A 16000-nucleotide genomic window follows, 5' to 3' on the forward strand; every position below is an offset into this window, starting at 1 on the left:
AGCTGGGAATGGAACCACCATTTGACCCTGCTATTGCCCTTCTCGGACTATTCCCTGAAGACCTTAAAAGAGCATGCTACAGGGATACTGCCACATCGATGTTCATAGCAGCACAATTCACAATAGCTAGACTGTGGAACCAACCCAGATGCCCTTCAATAGATGAATGGATTAAAAAATGTGGCATCTATACACAATGGAGTACTATGTAGCAATAAAAAATGACAAAATCATAGAATTTGCAGGGAAATGGATGGCACTAGAGCAGATTATGCTTAGTGAAGCTAGCCAATCCCTAAAAAACAAATACCAAATGTCTTCTTTGATATAATGAGAGCAACTATGAACAGAGCAGGGAGGAAGAGCAGGAAGAAAAGATTAACATTAAACAGAGACATGAGGTGGGAGGGAAAGGGAGAGAAAAGGGAAATTGCATGGAAATGAAGGGAGACCCTCATTGCTATACAAAATTACAGATAAGAGGTTGTGAGGGGAATGGGAAAATAAACAAGGAGAGAAATGAATTACAGTAGATGGGGTAGAGAGAGAAGATGGGAGGGGAGGGGAGGGGGGATAGTAGGGGATAGGAAAGGTAGCAGAATACAACAGTTACTAATAGGGCATTATGTAAAATTGTGGATGTGTAACCGACGTGATTCTGCAATCTGCATTTGGGGTAAAATTGGGGGTTCATAACCCACTTCAATCTAATGTATGAAATATGATATGTCAAGAGCTTTGTAATGTTGTGAACAACCAATAAAAAAAAAAAAAAAAAAAGAAAAAAAATTGTAGGCAACCACTAGACTCCACTTCCCACCTGCTAAAATGGCTAAAATAAAGGTAATAGAAAATAGCAAAGGTGGGGGAGATGTGGAGAAATCAGAGCCCTCCAACTGGGGCCACTAGCCTGGACAATCCCTGTGGGCTCCACACAATCACAATCACCAAGTTCCCTCGGGGAGAGGGAAGCAGAAGAGGACACCAGAGACTGCAATGTAGAGCTCACCCTGCTGTGGCAGGCTTCCCCAGGGAGGCACAGGCCAGGAGTGAATGGAGGCAAGGAAGGGAACACGCCCTGTGGACGCCTGGGTTACAGCCACCAAGACCCAGGCCAGACTCCTCAGTTCCAGAAGTGAGACTTTGTTTGTTTGAAGCCCCAGAGTCTGTGGTAATCTGTTCTAGGAACAGAAAACCAGGACAGTGGAAAAGAGTTGGCAACGGACGGGGGAATCAACAGAGCTGGCAGCAGATGGAGTGCGGGCAGGAAGGGAGATGAGGCGTCAAAGACGACTGGGAGTTTTGAGCCTCCCTGACCTTAATGAAGGGAAGGTGGCAAGAGCCTTCAGAGGAGGGCAGGGCTTCTGAGGACCCGACAGATGGCTGCCATCTGAGAGGTCCAAGGAAGACAGGCTTCCAGGAGGAAGTGGTACTGGCCACAGGCCCTAAAGGATGAGCAGAATTTGGCTGGGGAACTGTGAGCACAGCAGAGAGGGGAAGGGCGAGAGAGTGTGGAGTGGTCAGCATCTGGGTGGACCGACACAGTGCGAGGTGGGCAGTGTGGGAAGAGGAATGGCAGGAGGAGGCGGCACAGGAATGCCACATCAAGGGCTCCAGGCTCCATGAGGCAGATAAATGGAGGTCATCAGGGAAGTTATGCTGGGTAGGGGGGTGGGCAACATGATCAGAGCCCAGCTCTGGGCAGCTCAGGGTGAGGAAGCAATGTGATGGGAGTGGAGAGAGGAGTTTTGAGGCTAAAGCTTCTCTGCAGTGCCCAGTAGCAGCCATGTCACCAGACCACCTGGGAAGTCCCTGTTGTCTTACAGCAGCACAGGCAGACACTAATGATCTGAATTCACAGTCTGGACTTTTGTCCAGAGGCTATTGAGGGCTGGGAGCCTCTCGTAAGCTATTTCTTCCCTGGTGGAGACTCTCTTGCCTGGCTGACCCCTTTGAGTTGAAGCACGTGCAGGAGGCCTTTCTTAAAAATGTGCAGTGCTTGGGGAGGGCTACACATCCAATGTCAGCACTTATTGGTCATTCAAGGTGGACTCCTGGCCATGTGACCTAGAACAGGTAGGCCCCACAAGGGCACTGTGGTCCAGGCTCTGGAGCACTTGGGGGCCAGCTTGAGGGTGCCAGGGCTGTTAAGACAAAGACAAGGCAGGAGATAAAGGGGTAGGGAGCAGCCAGAAATCAGGTATCTACTTCTCTGAGCTGAAACCTTGATGATCAGAATGAAATTTAGGACATCCCATCTTCCTCCTCGTACTCTTAATTTTTTTTTTTAGGTTCTAGTTCGCAGTGCATCTACATTATTTCAAAATCCTAGCCTCTCCACAGTGTCAATCATTAGCCTCTGCAATTGCAAGCTCAATCTGAGCACCTAGTAGCAGTCATTGCTATAAGAAAGATATAAATGAAACACACCACCTTCCTGAGGATGTCCAGGGAGAAGGGCAACGGCACAGACAAACACATCTCCCACAGTGGCACGAGGACTGGATAAACCAATGGAGTAAGGGAGGGCATGGGGGTGTAGCTCAGTGGTAGTGCCCAAGCTTTACGTGCCTTAGGCCCTGGGTTCAATCCCCAGCACCTGGGGTTGGGGGGACCAGCTCAATGCAGACTGTCATCATAAGTTTGGAGAAGATGAAGCTTTTATTATCTTCACTCTCTGGTCAAATTGAGCTCAAATGGACCAAAATAACTCAAAGCTCAAAAGAAATCTACTCCATATTTCTGAATTCTCCAAGGTCCTCTTATTTGAGGGCAATAGTTCCTTTCTAGACAATGGAATGTTGACTGTTGTGGGCTTGGGGTATACAACAGGCACTGAATAAACTGACAGAGAGGACACACAGACAACAAGCAAATGAGTGTATAATATATCTGGTGGAAACCGCGATGGAAATACCATCTGACAGGCAGGGGGAGGGGTGCAGAGGCACCTGGTGGTGCTGGGGAGGGGTGCTATGTTGTACAGGATGGTAAGGAAAGACCTCTGAGGTTGGTGACATCTGAGCTGAGGGCTAAGGACAGAGCATAGCAGAGGCAGCCCAGTGAGGTTCCAAGAGGACAGAGAGAGAGGAGGAGCTGGAGCATAGGGTTATTTCTTAAGTTTCTTTAAAGGGACCTTGAATAGGGAAGTACAGAATATTTCCTCTACTATCCACATGTCTTTCATTTATCTTAAAATGAACAAGAAAACCAACCCACCCATCTTTCCCCAAGCAGCCTGTTAAGGGTCATCCTGAGGACTGCACTGACAGGTTACATCTCCTGTTGCTAGAGCGCCCTCCAGTGCCTCAGGACCAAACTGCACCTGGCATGGAGGTTTAGGATTTGTGTATTCTAAACCTTTGCTTCTGTCCAAAAAAGATGTGAGCATATCTTCCTTCTCACAAGGACACCTGTAGGATTAAATAAGAAGCCATATCAAGTGTATGTGCTTTCAAACAGGCTTGAGATGCTTCCAAGCCCAAGTTCTACAGAGCAAATGTGAGATACATACATAAAATTTTTTAATGACCATATAGAGGTTCAGAGAGAGGCCCTTATTAAGGAGAAAAAAAATAACTTTTTTTTAAACAATGTAGAACTGTGAATTTAACAGTGAATACAAATACAGTCTTCCACTAAATTGTGACCCTCATTTTGCTGGGGGTGGCAACTAAGACAATACAATAGAGTAGAAAGTGTTGTCTTTAAAAATATTCAGCATTTGGGGTGCTTCCTTTACTAAGATGAGCCTGCTAATGTCAAGGGAAATGGACAGAAGAACCTCCAAAAGGCACCCACAGCCCAAGGATATAACAACTTACCCTTTCAGGAAAGCCATTTAATAACAAGCATCCAAGGGCATCAAATGTCATGCTCTGACCCAACAAATCCACACATAGAAAGTTACCTCCGCGTCTCACATATGGGTGTCCACAGAGATTTGGGAATAGGGATATTCATTTCTGCATTTCCCAAAAAAGAAAACTTGGAAATAGAATAAATGAACTGTGGTTATACACAGAAAGAGAGTTCTAGAGTCATGTGGCAATAGGACCCGTCGCCCAAGCTCCCAGGCTAGGTTAATGCCCCACAGTGGAAACAAAATGAAATCAAAGCAGCTAAATTAAAAGTTATCCTAAACCTGGTTTATAGTGGAGGGGAAAAAGAAAGAGGAAGAAAGGAAAGAATGAATCTCATGACCTCATTACCTCTTAAAGGTCCACCCTCCACACTGCTGCTTGGGATTAAATTTCCAACACATGAGCTTTGGTGGGAGACACATTCAAACCACAGCAATAAACTATAAAACAGTCAAGTAACAACATGAAATAAATTAAACCTGTTTGAATTACAATGGATTTAAATTCATACCCAAGTGACCTATATGAAAACACAAATACCATTTCCTCAATATTTTCTTTATTGCCTAATAAAATTCTAAACCTGTTGAAATCGTGAGCAATGTGTAGAATAAATGAGCAATGTGCAACAACAGAACACAGCCACAGTTGTATTCAGGGGCAGGAAAGTATTATTGTTTTTACAATTAACAACTCTTCACATCTTAAAAAAAAAAAAAATGCCTAATACCTACCCTCAGCCCCTCCCCAGGGCTGCCAGCTTTTTTCTTAAGAAAGTTGCATTCCTAAAACTTTAGCCAGGGCACCTGCAGGCTTCCCACAGGGAGCAATGCATAAAATGGCAGCTCCTACAGAGCAGCCACCACAACATTTAGTTAAGGAAACTGTGACCAAAGGTTGTTTTCAGAAGTGACATCAATCAGACCTGGGCCGGTCCAGAACCATCACTGGAGAAAACCACCACTGGGGAAACCGCAGCGATGCTGCAGGTCAGCTTCCCAGGGACACTAGCTCCTTAACATCCGTCTCATCTTCAGCCAGACTAAGCCACAAGCAAGCCTGCGTGTGCACCTTCTAAACTTCAAACATAACTCTGAGAGCACTCCATTCACAGACACTGCTATTAGCAACTCATCACGGAGGATTTCTAGAAGGATGAAGTGCTAGGCCATTCTTAAACAAATGCAAAACAGGGGCACTCGGGGGAGCACTTGTGAGGACAGTCTTCTCAGTGGCCACACTTTCAGGGGAGAATACAGTAGAAAGGAGCATGTGTAAGAAAATTTTCCCCAACTTTCCTCTGGATCCACAAGGCAAGGAATAGAGGGAGGATGCACTGGCAGCGGAGCCTGTAATCCCAGCAGCACAGGAGGCTGAGATGGGAGGATCAAAGCCAGCTTCCGCAATGGCGAGGCACTAAGCAACTCAGCGAGTTGGCTATCTCTAAAATACAAACTAGGGCTGTGGGGATGTGGATCAGTGCTGGAGTGCCCCTGACTTCAATTCCCAGTACCCCCTCCCATCCCCCCCCCAAAAAATTTCATCACTTGGGCTGGGGATATGGCTCAAGCGGTAGCGCGCTCGCCTGAAATGCATGCGGCCCGGGTTCGATCCTCAGCACCACATACAAACAAAGATGTCGTGTCTGCCAATAACTAAAAAATAAATATTAAAATTCTCTCTCTCTCTCTCTAAAAAAAAAAAAAAATTTCATCACTAAGTCCCAGCTTCCTCCCACCATCTGGACTGCCTGGTGTGCTCCCTGCCTGCACACACACATGCTCCAGGCCCTACAACTCCACAAGGGCATGGTACCCTAGGAAAACAAACCCTACACAGCTGCAAGAGCCTTAGGAAGAGAGAACGCCACCAGGCAGGTATGGCACAACCCTGCACTAGCAAACAGTTCCTGCAGGAAACACACCTTCTCCATGAGGCACCCTCCACATCTGCATCTCTCAGTTCAGGCCCACATGCAGTTCTTGCTCTTCAGTCTCTACGGTTTTTTGTTTTTTATGGTGCTGTGATAGAACCCAGGGCCTCACATGTTCTAGACCACTATCATACCACTGAGTTACACCCCCAGTCCTTTTTAATTTTATTTTGAGACAAGGTCTCGTCATCACATCACCCAAGCTAGCCTCAAACTGTAATCCTCTTACCGTGGCCTCTACAGTAGTGGAATTATAAGCATGTGCCACCACGCCTGGCTAGCCTGACTGTGGCCCACTAGTTGTTCTGGGAAATCTCATTTGCCACCACCTCCTCTGTCCACCCCAGGGCACGTCCTGGCTCCAGCCTCCCTGGTATTGCCTGTTCCTCCAGTCTCCTTCTTCTTTCTCTCAGCCCTATCTTCAACACTAGCCCTTCTTTCTCCATTAAGACATTCTGAATGTTCCCTCTCCATTCTAGAACTGAGGCCTCTCCAGGAGACTTGCACTCCTTCTTGAACCACTGGTCTGTACCTAAGGTCATCTGTCTTTTCATCCTTTCTCCAATCGTTTGTCAACTACTCTCCTTCTGGGCCCTGAATTCGGCCTTGTACTCCAACCCCACCCTCCTCCTGTTCATATAACCCTCCTTGCTTCTTCAGCCTTTCCTTCCCTATCTCTAAGGTAAACAATGATCTTGGTTTTCTGAAACTAAAGGCTTGACTAGAATGTGGGATTTCCATAAAACTGGGAAAGTCCCAAGCAATTTGAAAGGATTGGTTTCCTATTTCTTGGACTACTTCAACTTACTTTTTGCCTCAAAACATTTTTGCTTACTGCTTTTCAGTTTTTTAATCATGAATTTGGCAAATATGGTCAGAATCAACCTTTGCAGAACTCTTGAAATTATTCAAAGGCTTGCGCAACCTCAAGAGCATTTATTCAAGAAAAACGGATGAATCTCAGAACAGCAATTTTTGTGGGGTTTGAACTTATCCTATCCCTCTCTAGTTTTGTAGTAGCTTTGAAATCCAACAGCCCACAATCACAGTGAAAACCAGTAGCCTGGCAGCCAGTGAAGGGGAAAATACAGGATTAGAGTTCTTTCAAAGCCCCATGCCCAGAGAATGTCACTATGTGACCTGTCTGGTGGTTCACTGGAAGACCCCACTTGCAAGGCTTTGTCTGACCTGAGACAGGGCTCACACAGTGGAAACAGCACTGTCTCTGAGGTCATCTGTCAAAATGATCAGAAGCGACTGTTGAACATCACAGCTACCTGAGCTAGAGGATAACAGCTAGGACAAACAATGGCCTAACCAAAAAGCTTAAAAAGAAAAGTTGGAGAATGAGATGTCCAAAGGGAGATTTGAAAAGCTCTGACATATTCCCAGGAATCTAGAAGGCCTACACATGTGTATCTGGGTGCATGCCCAGGCTGTATACATGCTCAGGAAAACTTCGGAAGACCTTAAGCTTCCGTGTCTAACCGACCTTCAGTCTCTGTGCAAGCAGAAAGTGAAGGCAAAGGCACAGTCATGAACTGTGGGTTCACAACTGGCTTTCAACGCAAATTTATAAGACCCACAAAGAAACACCAAAGTATGGCCCGTCCTCAGAAGAAAAAAGCAGTTGATACAAATGGTCCCTGGGAAAGTGCAGGTACTAAATTTACTATTTAAATCAGAAATTTACAAATGTATTTCAAAAAGCAAAGAAAAACTATAAAGAATTAAAGGAGCCAGATGCGGTGATGCACACCCATGATCTGAGACTGGAGAGTTGAGGCAGGACATTCAAAAGTTTGAGGTCAGCTTGAGCAACTTAGTAAGACCCTGTCTTGACACTAAAAATAGAAAAATAAAATCTGAAAAATAAAGAACTAAATAAAAGTATGCCAATGATGTCTCAGTAAATAGAAACTATCAATAAAGATAAAATTATAGAAAAGTCCTCAGTAGAAATTCTGATTTGGAAAGCACAATAACTAAAATGAAAATGATCCAAGCTAGCAGGGAAGAACCAACAAACTTGAAGGTTGCAGTTGAGATCATACAGCCGAGGAAGAGAAAGCAAAATGAACAAAGACGCTCAAAGACCTGAGAGACACCATCACCCTTCAATCCATCTGTACCAACTTATTCATAATGCGAGTCTCAGAAGGAAAGAAGAGAGATAAGGGAGCAAAAAGACCTTTTGAATAAATTATAGTCAATAAATTCCCAGAATTGATAAATAAACATCCAAGAAACTCAATAAACTCTAAGTAGGATAAACTAAAAAAGATCCACACTTGCCATAATAAAACTGTTCAAAGACAAACTCTTGAAAACAGAAAGAAAAATGACTCATTACTTACATGAACCCTAATAAGATCAACAGCTGATATCTCATCAGAAATAATGGTGGCAAGAAGACAGTGAGAGAATATATTCAAAGCCTTTCAAAGAAAAATACTGTGGACCATGAATCCTATATCCAGCAAAACTACTTTCAAAAATGAAGGCAAGCAGGTGAGGACACAGCTCAGTGGTAGAGGGCCTGCTGAGTGAGTATGCATGAAGTGCTGGGTTTGATCCCCGGCACTGCAAAAAGAAATTATTTTAATTTTTTAAAAAAGAAGACAAAGTAAAGACATTTCTAGGTAAACAAAAGAAACTTGCTAGCAGACCCACCTTACAAGAAATACTAAAGTCAGGTGTGGTGGCACACTCCTGTGATCCCCAGCAAATTGGGAGGCTGAGGCATGAGGTTCAAGGCTAGCCCCAGGAACTTCATGAGACCCTGACTCAAAATAAAAAATGAAAAGGACTGGGATAAAGTTTATCAGTGGAGTGCCCCTGGGTTCAATTCCCCAATACAAAAAAATAAAAAGAAATTATTAGACTGAAAATAAGTGACCCCACACAGTATTCAACCCCCCATGCAGTGGCAAAGGTAATCATGTGATTGTAAATGCATGTCTCTTAATTAATTTAAAAAGTAATTGTATAGCCTATAATCCAAGTGATGTGGGAGGCAGAGGCAGGAGGACCACAGTGAGCCTCAGTAACTTAGTGAGGCCCTAAGCAACTTAGTGAGACCCTGTCTCAAAATTTAAAACAAAAAGGACTGGGGATGTGGCTCAGTGGTTAAGTGCATAGGTTCAATCCCAGTGCCGCGCGCGCGCACACACACACACACACACACAGCAATTGTAAAAAGAAATATTAAACAATTGTGTTGAAAGGCCTACATACAGAAATGTATGTTTCCTAACAGAACAAAGAAGATAGGTAGGCAGCAGCAAAGATGTACTGGGCTAAAGAAATGGCACCAGACAGGCACTCAAATCTGCATGGACAAACCAGGAGAACCAAGAATGGTAAATAAAAAGGTGAATATAACCAATACAATAAGACATAGATAGATAGATAGAGAGAGAGAGAGAGAGAGAGAGGTATGTATTTGCATCTCTCTAAGCTTTAAAAAATGTAAAAGTGTATAAAGTAATAATTTCAGTAATATGTTTCTGGGTTTGTAAGATAGATATAAAATGTATAAAAATAATGCCACAAAAAGAAGCAACAGTAAAAGAGCTATGTGGAAGTAACATCTGTGTATCTCCAGGGATTAAGTTAGTATAAATCAAAAGGAGATTTGATAAGATATATATGATAATATACATTCAATGGATTATCATCCAAACATAAAAGGGAATGAAGTTGATCCACGCATGAGCCTCGAAAATGTTTTGCTGCATTAATGAGATAAGCCAAAACCAAAAGGATGAATACACCTGCATAAAATATCTAGAGTCGGCAAATTCACAGAGAAAGCACGAAGTTAGAGGTTCGGGGCAGGGGGATGGAGAGTTATTGTGTAATGCAGAGTTTCTATTTGGGGTGATGAAAATTGTACATAGTGAGGATGGTTGCACAACACTCTGAAACATAATAATGCCACCAAACTACATTTAAAATGGCTAAAAGGAAAACTTTACATACACATATCCACAATTTAAAGAAGTATATATTATGGATGAACCCTCGAGAGCAACTACTGAAAACTAACCTTGAAATGCATAGTGAAACAAATTATTAAAGAACTTTAAAGTATCACATTAGAAAATATTCACTTAATGCTAAAGAAAGCAGCAAAGTAGGACTAGAGGAACACAACAACAATCAAGCCTACAGAAACCAACACTAAATAAAGACATGTGGTGCATCTGTTATCCCAGCTACTTGGGAGTCTGAGGAAGGAGGCTCGAAACCTCAAGGCCAGCCTCAGCAACTTAGAGAGATCCTGTCTCAAAATTAATTAAGAGGGATTGGGGATACAGTTCAGTGGTAGAGCGCTTGTCTAGCCTGTGTGAGTCCCTGAGTTTAATTCCCAATACCACAAGAAAAAGAAAAGGACAGAAAGAGAAAAAGAAGATATGAAGCATAGGAGAAAGTCTATGTGGCCTTGGGTTTGACCACAAAAGAAAAAAACTGATAAGCTGTACTTCACCAAAATTGAAAACTCTGTTCTAGGACACTAGAAAGAAAATGCAAAGCTAAGCCATACACTGGAGAAGATATTTGCAAAACACAAGTCTGAACTTAGAGCCAATATACACCACCAACACTTTAAAATGAATAACAAGAAAACCAACCTGCTGGGCGCAAGGAGGATCATAAGTTCAAAGCCAGCCTCAGCAGCTTTGAGAGGCCCTAAACAACTGGGCAAGATCCTGTCTCTAAATAAAATACTAAAAGGGCTGGACATGTGGCTCAGTGGTTGAACACTCCTAGTTTCAATCCCCAGCACCAAAAAAGAAAAAAAAGAAAACAGCCAACCCGTCAGATGGAGGAAGAACCAGTGTTTTTCCTCTTTGCAGACCCTCAACACAGCACAGAACACTTTTGACCAGATGTGCAGGGGGGTCTCCCCCTTCTCCAGGCAATTCTTTTCTCCTGCAGACACCACCTGGGTCTCCTGTAACTCAATTCAGTTCTGACACTTTCCACCTGGAGTTTTAGGTTAAGGGCTCAGTCCCACCAGGCTGCCCCCACTACAGCCACAAATAAAAAGCCCCAGGTTGTTCTACCTGCACTTCTGACCTACTGGCCCTATGTCAGGGCTTCTTAAGAACCCCTCCTTGATTTCAATTAATTTGCTAGGACAGGTCACAGAATTCAGGCAAACACATTTACTAGTTTATTATAAAGGATATCACAAAGGATACAGAGGAAAAGCACGTATAGGGCAAGATGTGGGGACATGCATAGAGCTGCCTGCCCTCTCATGTACACCCCCCTCCAGGAACCTCCAAGTGTTCAGTAATCGGAAAGCTCTCCACACCCTGTCCTTTTGATTTTTTATGGAGCCATGACCAATTACATCATTGGCCACTGGTGACCAACTCAAACTTCAGTCCCCACTCCCTCCCCAGAGGATGGGAGAGTGGGGTTTAAAATTCCAACCCTCAAATCATGCTTTGGTCTTTCTGGTGACAGCTGATAGCATCCCACCCCCCAAACACCAGTCATCTCATTAGCATACAAAAGACACTCTTATCACTCTGGAGATTCCAAGGGTTTTAGGAGCTGTGTGCCAGAAAACAGGGACAGAAACCAGATATATATATTTCTTATTATATCACAGTATCACACAATCCAATTAAGAAATGGGCAGAAGATCTGAACATATTTCATCAAAGAATACATACAGATGGCCGATAAGGATAGCAAAAGAGGCTCAATATCATTTGAGGGAATTTCAAGTTAAAACAAGATACCACTAAATACCTATTGGAATAGCTAACTTTTTCTTTTTTTTAACTGACAATACCAAATTCTAGTGAAGATGCAGAGCAGCAGGAACTCTCACTCACTGATGGTAGAAATGTAAAATGACTCCTACTTTGGAAGACAGCTTGGTAATTTGTTGTTTTTTCCCCCAGTACTGGTGATCCTCCCCACCCCCACCATACTGGGGATTGAACCCAATTGAACCCAGGACTTAGGGTATGTTAGGTAAGCTGGGATGTACCTCCAGCTCCAGTTTGGTAGTTTTTATACAACTAAACATAATCTTACCAAACAATTCAACAATCACACTCCTAGATATTTACTCAATTGATTTGAAAACTTAGGTCGGAACTGGATACACATCAGCGCATGCCTGTAATCCCAATTACTTGGGAGGCTGTGGCAAGATCTCAAGTTCAATCCTAGACAACATAGCAAGAGCCCATCTCAAAAAGAAAGAAAACTTAAACATCTATACAAAAACCTACACACAAATATATATAGCAGGTTTGTTTATAATCAAGAAAAACTAGAAGCAGCCAATACATCCTTCAATAAGTGAATGAATAAACTAAGGTACATCTATACAGTGAAATATTTTTCAACAATAAAAGGAAATGAGTTATCAATCTGTGAAAAGACCTGAAGGAACTTTACATGTGTGTTCGTTTTTTGCTTTTGTTTTTTGTTGTTTTTTTTTTTTTTTTTTAGTACCAGGGATTGAACCCATTTTTCGTTTGTTTAAATTTTGAGACAGGTCCTGAGTAACTGCTAAGTTACTCAGGGCCTCACTAAATTGCTGAAGTTGGCTTTGAACTTGTCCATGCCCAGCTTTACATGCTTATTGTTAAGTTAAAGAATCCCGTCTAAAAGTTCCATACTGTATGATTCCAATTATATGACATTCTGGAAAAAGCAAAATATAGAGATGGTAATGTGATGAACGCTTGCCAGGAACTTGGAAGGAGGGGATGGATAAACAGGTAAAGCACAGGGGATCTTTAGGGAAATAAAGCTATTCTGTATGATACTGTAATAAAGTCATGGTAGATACACGACATCATGTATTTGTCAAACCCCACAGAACTTTACAGCACGAAAGTGAATGTTAATATTTACAATTAAAAAATCATCTGGGAGGGCTGGGGATATAGCTCAGTTGGTAGAGTGCCTGACTCTCATGCACACGGTCCTGGGTTCAATCCCCACCACAAAAAATTAAATAAATAAATAAAAATCATCTGGGAGGTAGAAGAATACTGGGAAAGCATGCAGCCTATGACAAGAGCATCTACTTGTATTATGGATTCATGAAACAATTTTATGAAGGGAACAGACAGAAAAGGGCACTGTCCTAAGTACCTCTGGAAATGAGTGGTGCCTATAAGAATAAAGGGAAAGAAACTGCATGTATACACTGTACTACGGTGGATTATTTTCTTTCCCATGGAATTTGGGTTAACCATTCTGATATTGCTACATATGTATACTGGAATTGAACAATTAAGTAAATGAATGGTGGATGGTGGGAGCCAGGTTTCTTCCTGTTTGAGGGGGGAATTTACCAAGGAACACAGGAAAGTGGCTAGAGTGGTCCATGTAGTGATGGATTAGAATCAGAGACATCAGTAAGAACTCATGTGTAGCTTAATATGACTGTAGATGGTTCTACATAGAAATATTTATAGATATGCATGTCAACGGGAGCTAGTACTCACACAACTATATCTTGGCTCTGTTGGGTAAGGGTTATGCTTCCTCCTTGAAGGTGGGGTAATTTATATAGATTCAGTATGGCCAGAGACAACAGCATGATTGACACGATAGTCTGGGACTTGCCAGATGTGGTGGCACACACCTGTAATCACAGTAACTGGGGAGTATGAGGCATGAGGATCCTAAGTTCAAGGCCAGCCTGAACAACCTAGTGAGATTCTGTCTCAAAATAAAAAATAATAATGACTGGGGATAAAGCTCAGTAGTAAAGCACCCCTGGGTTTAATCCCCGGTGCCAAGAAAGAAAAAAAAATCAAGCCATTGGTAAGCGGTCAACAGCTCTTTACATATCCCATTCTAGTGTGTTCTAAAGCTGACAGGACCCAGGATTATTTAACCCCTGATTTAGGCTCTTTGGTGGCCTTGGTGGGGAGTATGTAGGTGTGCTGCGAAGCTACAGTGCTAAGGAAGACCAAGAGTGTTGGGCATTAATCCCCAAGTATGTTAGAAGTCATGAACTCTGTGTGATCACTGGAACCTTCACAGGTTGGAAAATTAACCCTCCATGAAAGCCTGGGTACACCCCCGCAGCTGCTCCCTGGAAAGGTGGGATGCATAAGACCATGTGGGTCCTGCAGTGGACCATGGAGGAGCAAGCAGAGTAAAACATTCTGAACCAGGAGACATAAATTTGGCTTCTTGAACTAAACTCTGCCTATGAACTTAACAACTTATTTCTTTATATGGTGGTCGGGGGGAAAAGAAAGAGATGTATGTTCATCCTATTAACAAATAGGCAAGTGCTAGATAAGGGGTTTCAAAGTATGGCCAGAGGACAACTTGAGGTCCTTGAGACTCTTTGACAGGGCCTGCTGGTCCTCTTTTCAACTAGCTACTTCATCTGCCAGAGTCCAGAATTTCTTTCAAATATTTCCTCCAAAACAGCCTAATATAAGATTCCTGTTGTCCTTTATTAAGCCAAATAAAATTTCGAAAATATAAAATGATTACACTCTTCTCACTTTTTAATTGGAGATGTAGCTCAGTGGAGAGCACTTGCCTAGCAAGCACAAGGCCCTGGGTTCAATCCCTAGCACTGAAAGAAAAAAAAAATCATTTGTGTTAAAATTTAAAGGGTTTTGTTATTTTAAAAACAAATTATTCCATTTGTTGCAATTCTAATATCGTTAGCAATAAGATTCAGGCAAAAGCTCTTTGGGACGCTCCAAATTTGGGGGCGTGCAAAGGGTCCTGAGACCCAAGGTCAGAGAACCGGGGAACCAAGCAAACGAGGCGTCTGACTCTTGAGCTGCCTCGGACTCCTCCAGACCCCTCCTAAGACGCGCGCGTTCCGAGTGCCACTGCGGGGGGAGGCGGGTTTGGTTTTCCCGGGCTGAAGTCCAGTCACTCGACCCAACGAGGTACCCGCTTTCCGGGTCCACGCAAGGCCCGCCCGGGGAGGCATCCGCAGCGGGCCACCTCTGCGGAGTTCCCGCGAGGGCTCCGAGGCGCTGCCCGGGCCAGTGGGGCTGTGGAGGTAACCGCCCGTCCGCGACCCCCGGCTGGCTGCGGGGACTGGGGACCTGCACTCACAGCCTCGGCAGCGCCGCCGCCGCCGCCGCCGCCGTCACGCGCGCCGCCCTCCGCAGCAGACGTAGCGCCATCTTCCCGACGTGCGCGCCCCCTCACCCACCTGGCTCCGCCTCCTCCTCTTAGCCCCGCCCCTCGACCGCTTCCCACCGCGCTTTAGCTTGGCTCCGCCCCCTAGCCACGCCCCTCTGCGCACGTGCCCCACCCTGCGAGTCCCGACTGGCCCTAGCCAAGGCCAAGGTGACTCTCCGGAACTAGTCTGGGCTGAGCTGGCCCTCAGGACTTTCTTCCCCGCGTCCCTGGGAAACTGAGCATAGGTCCCACACGGGTGTCTCCACCTGAGCGGTTTCTCCCAGGACCGAATCCAAATCACCCTCGCTTCTGGGTTTTTTAAATTGACTGTTGAGAGAATTTGCATTTTTCCAGCCACAACAGGTTAAATTTTCTAGAGATTTCTTTATTTTGCCAAAATACCATCTAACACAGTTTGTGAACCCGATATGTGCATGCCTTGGTTAGCAATTTAAGAGTGGTCAAAGAAAATGCGGGAAGACTCCACTCTGGAACATATAGTACATGCCAATAATAGGGTCAGAGCAGCTGTTGGCTCCTCTCTGGGCAGAGACATGCAGGCTGAGACTGGGGGCAAACACAACCCGTCACTCACTCTCTGGCCTGCCGGCCAGCGTTGCCAAAAATGCTTTAAGGTGTTCAAACAGGCCTTTTCCTCCTCCTACTGAGATCAGCAGTGCCCCCACCTATTATCTGGCCCATTCTCCTCCCTACCTACTATCTTTTCTTTACCTTTCAAATCTGCATTTTTCTTTTTCAGCTGTTGCTACTTTCATCTTTTCATCATGCTAAATTCATCATCTGAATTTACACTGAAAACATTTCTCAGAATTGTGCAAACCTGAATCTTGCCCTTGGTACAGGTGTAACAGTTTAAACAAACAGAACCTGTGCCACCAAAGTGGGTTCCAAGTTCTTTGGGAAAGTCCATGTGACTGGGAACTTGGATGCTGCCTATCTGCTGGACAGAAGTGTTATTGTACTAGATACCAACAGGAGAGATTGCTTCCACCACCCTTCACCCCAGGCCTCTCCTGCCTTCTCCACTAAG

At 44.0% G+C, this 16000-nt stretch overlaps 1 protein-coding gene across 5 annotated transcripts in view; it reads right to left on the bottom strand.

Moving 5' to 3' along the window:
* Nucleotides 1–15010, bottom strand: part of CLYBL (citramalyl-CoA lyase) — a 242756-nt gene extending 227746 nt beyond the window's left edge. For all 5 annotated transcript variants that reach the window (XM_081281079.1, XM_081281083.1, XM_081281082.1 and 2 more), the window contains exon 1: nt 14881–15010. In XM_081281079.1, the coding sequence (XP_081137205.1) occupies nt 14881–14951 (71 nt within the window). In that variant the 5' untranslated portion in view covers nt 14952–15010. The remainder of the gene's footprint in view (nt 1–14880) is intronic.
* Between the last annotated feature and the right edge of the window lie 990 nt (nt 15011–16000).

The sequence above is a fragment of the Spermophilus citellus genome (assembly GCF_964194105.1).
Source record: "Spermophilus citellus genome assembly, chromosome: 1".
NCBI lineage: Eukaryota > Metazoa > Chordata > Mammalia > Rodentia > Sciuridae > Spermophilus > Spermophilus citellus.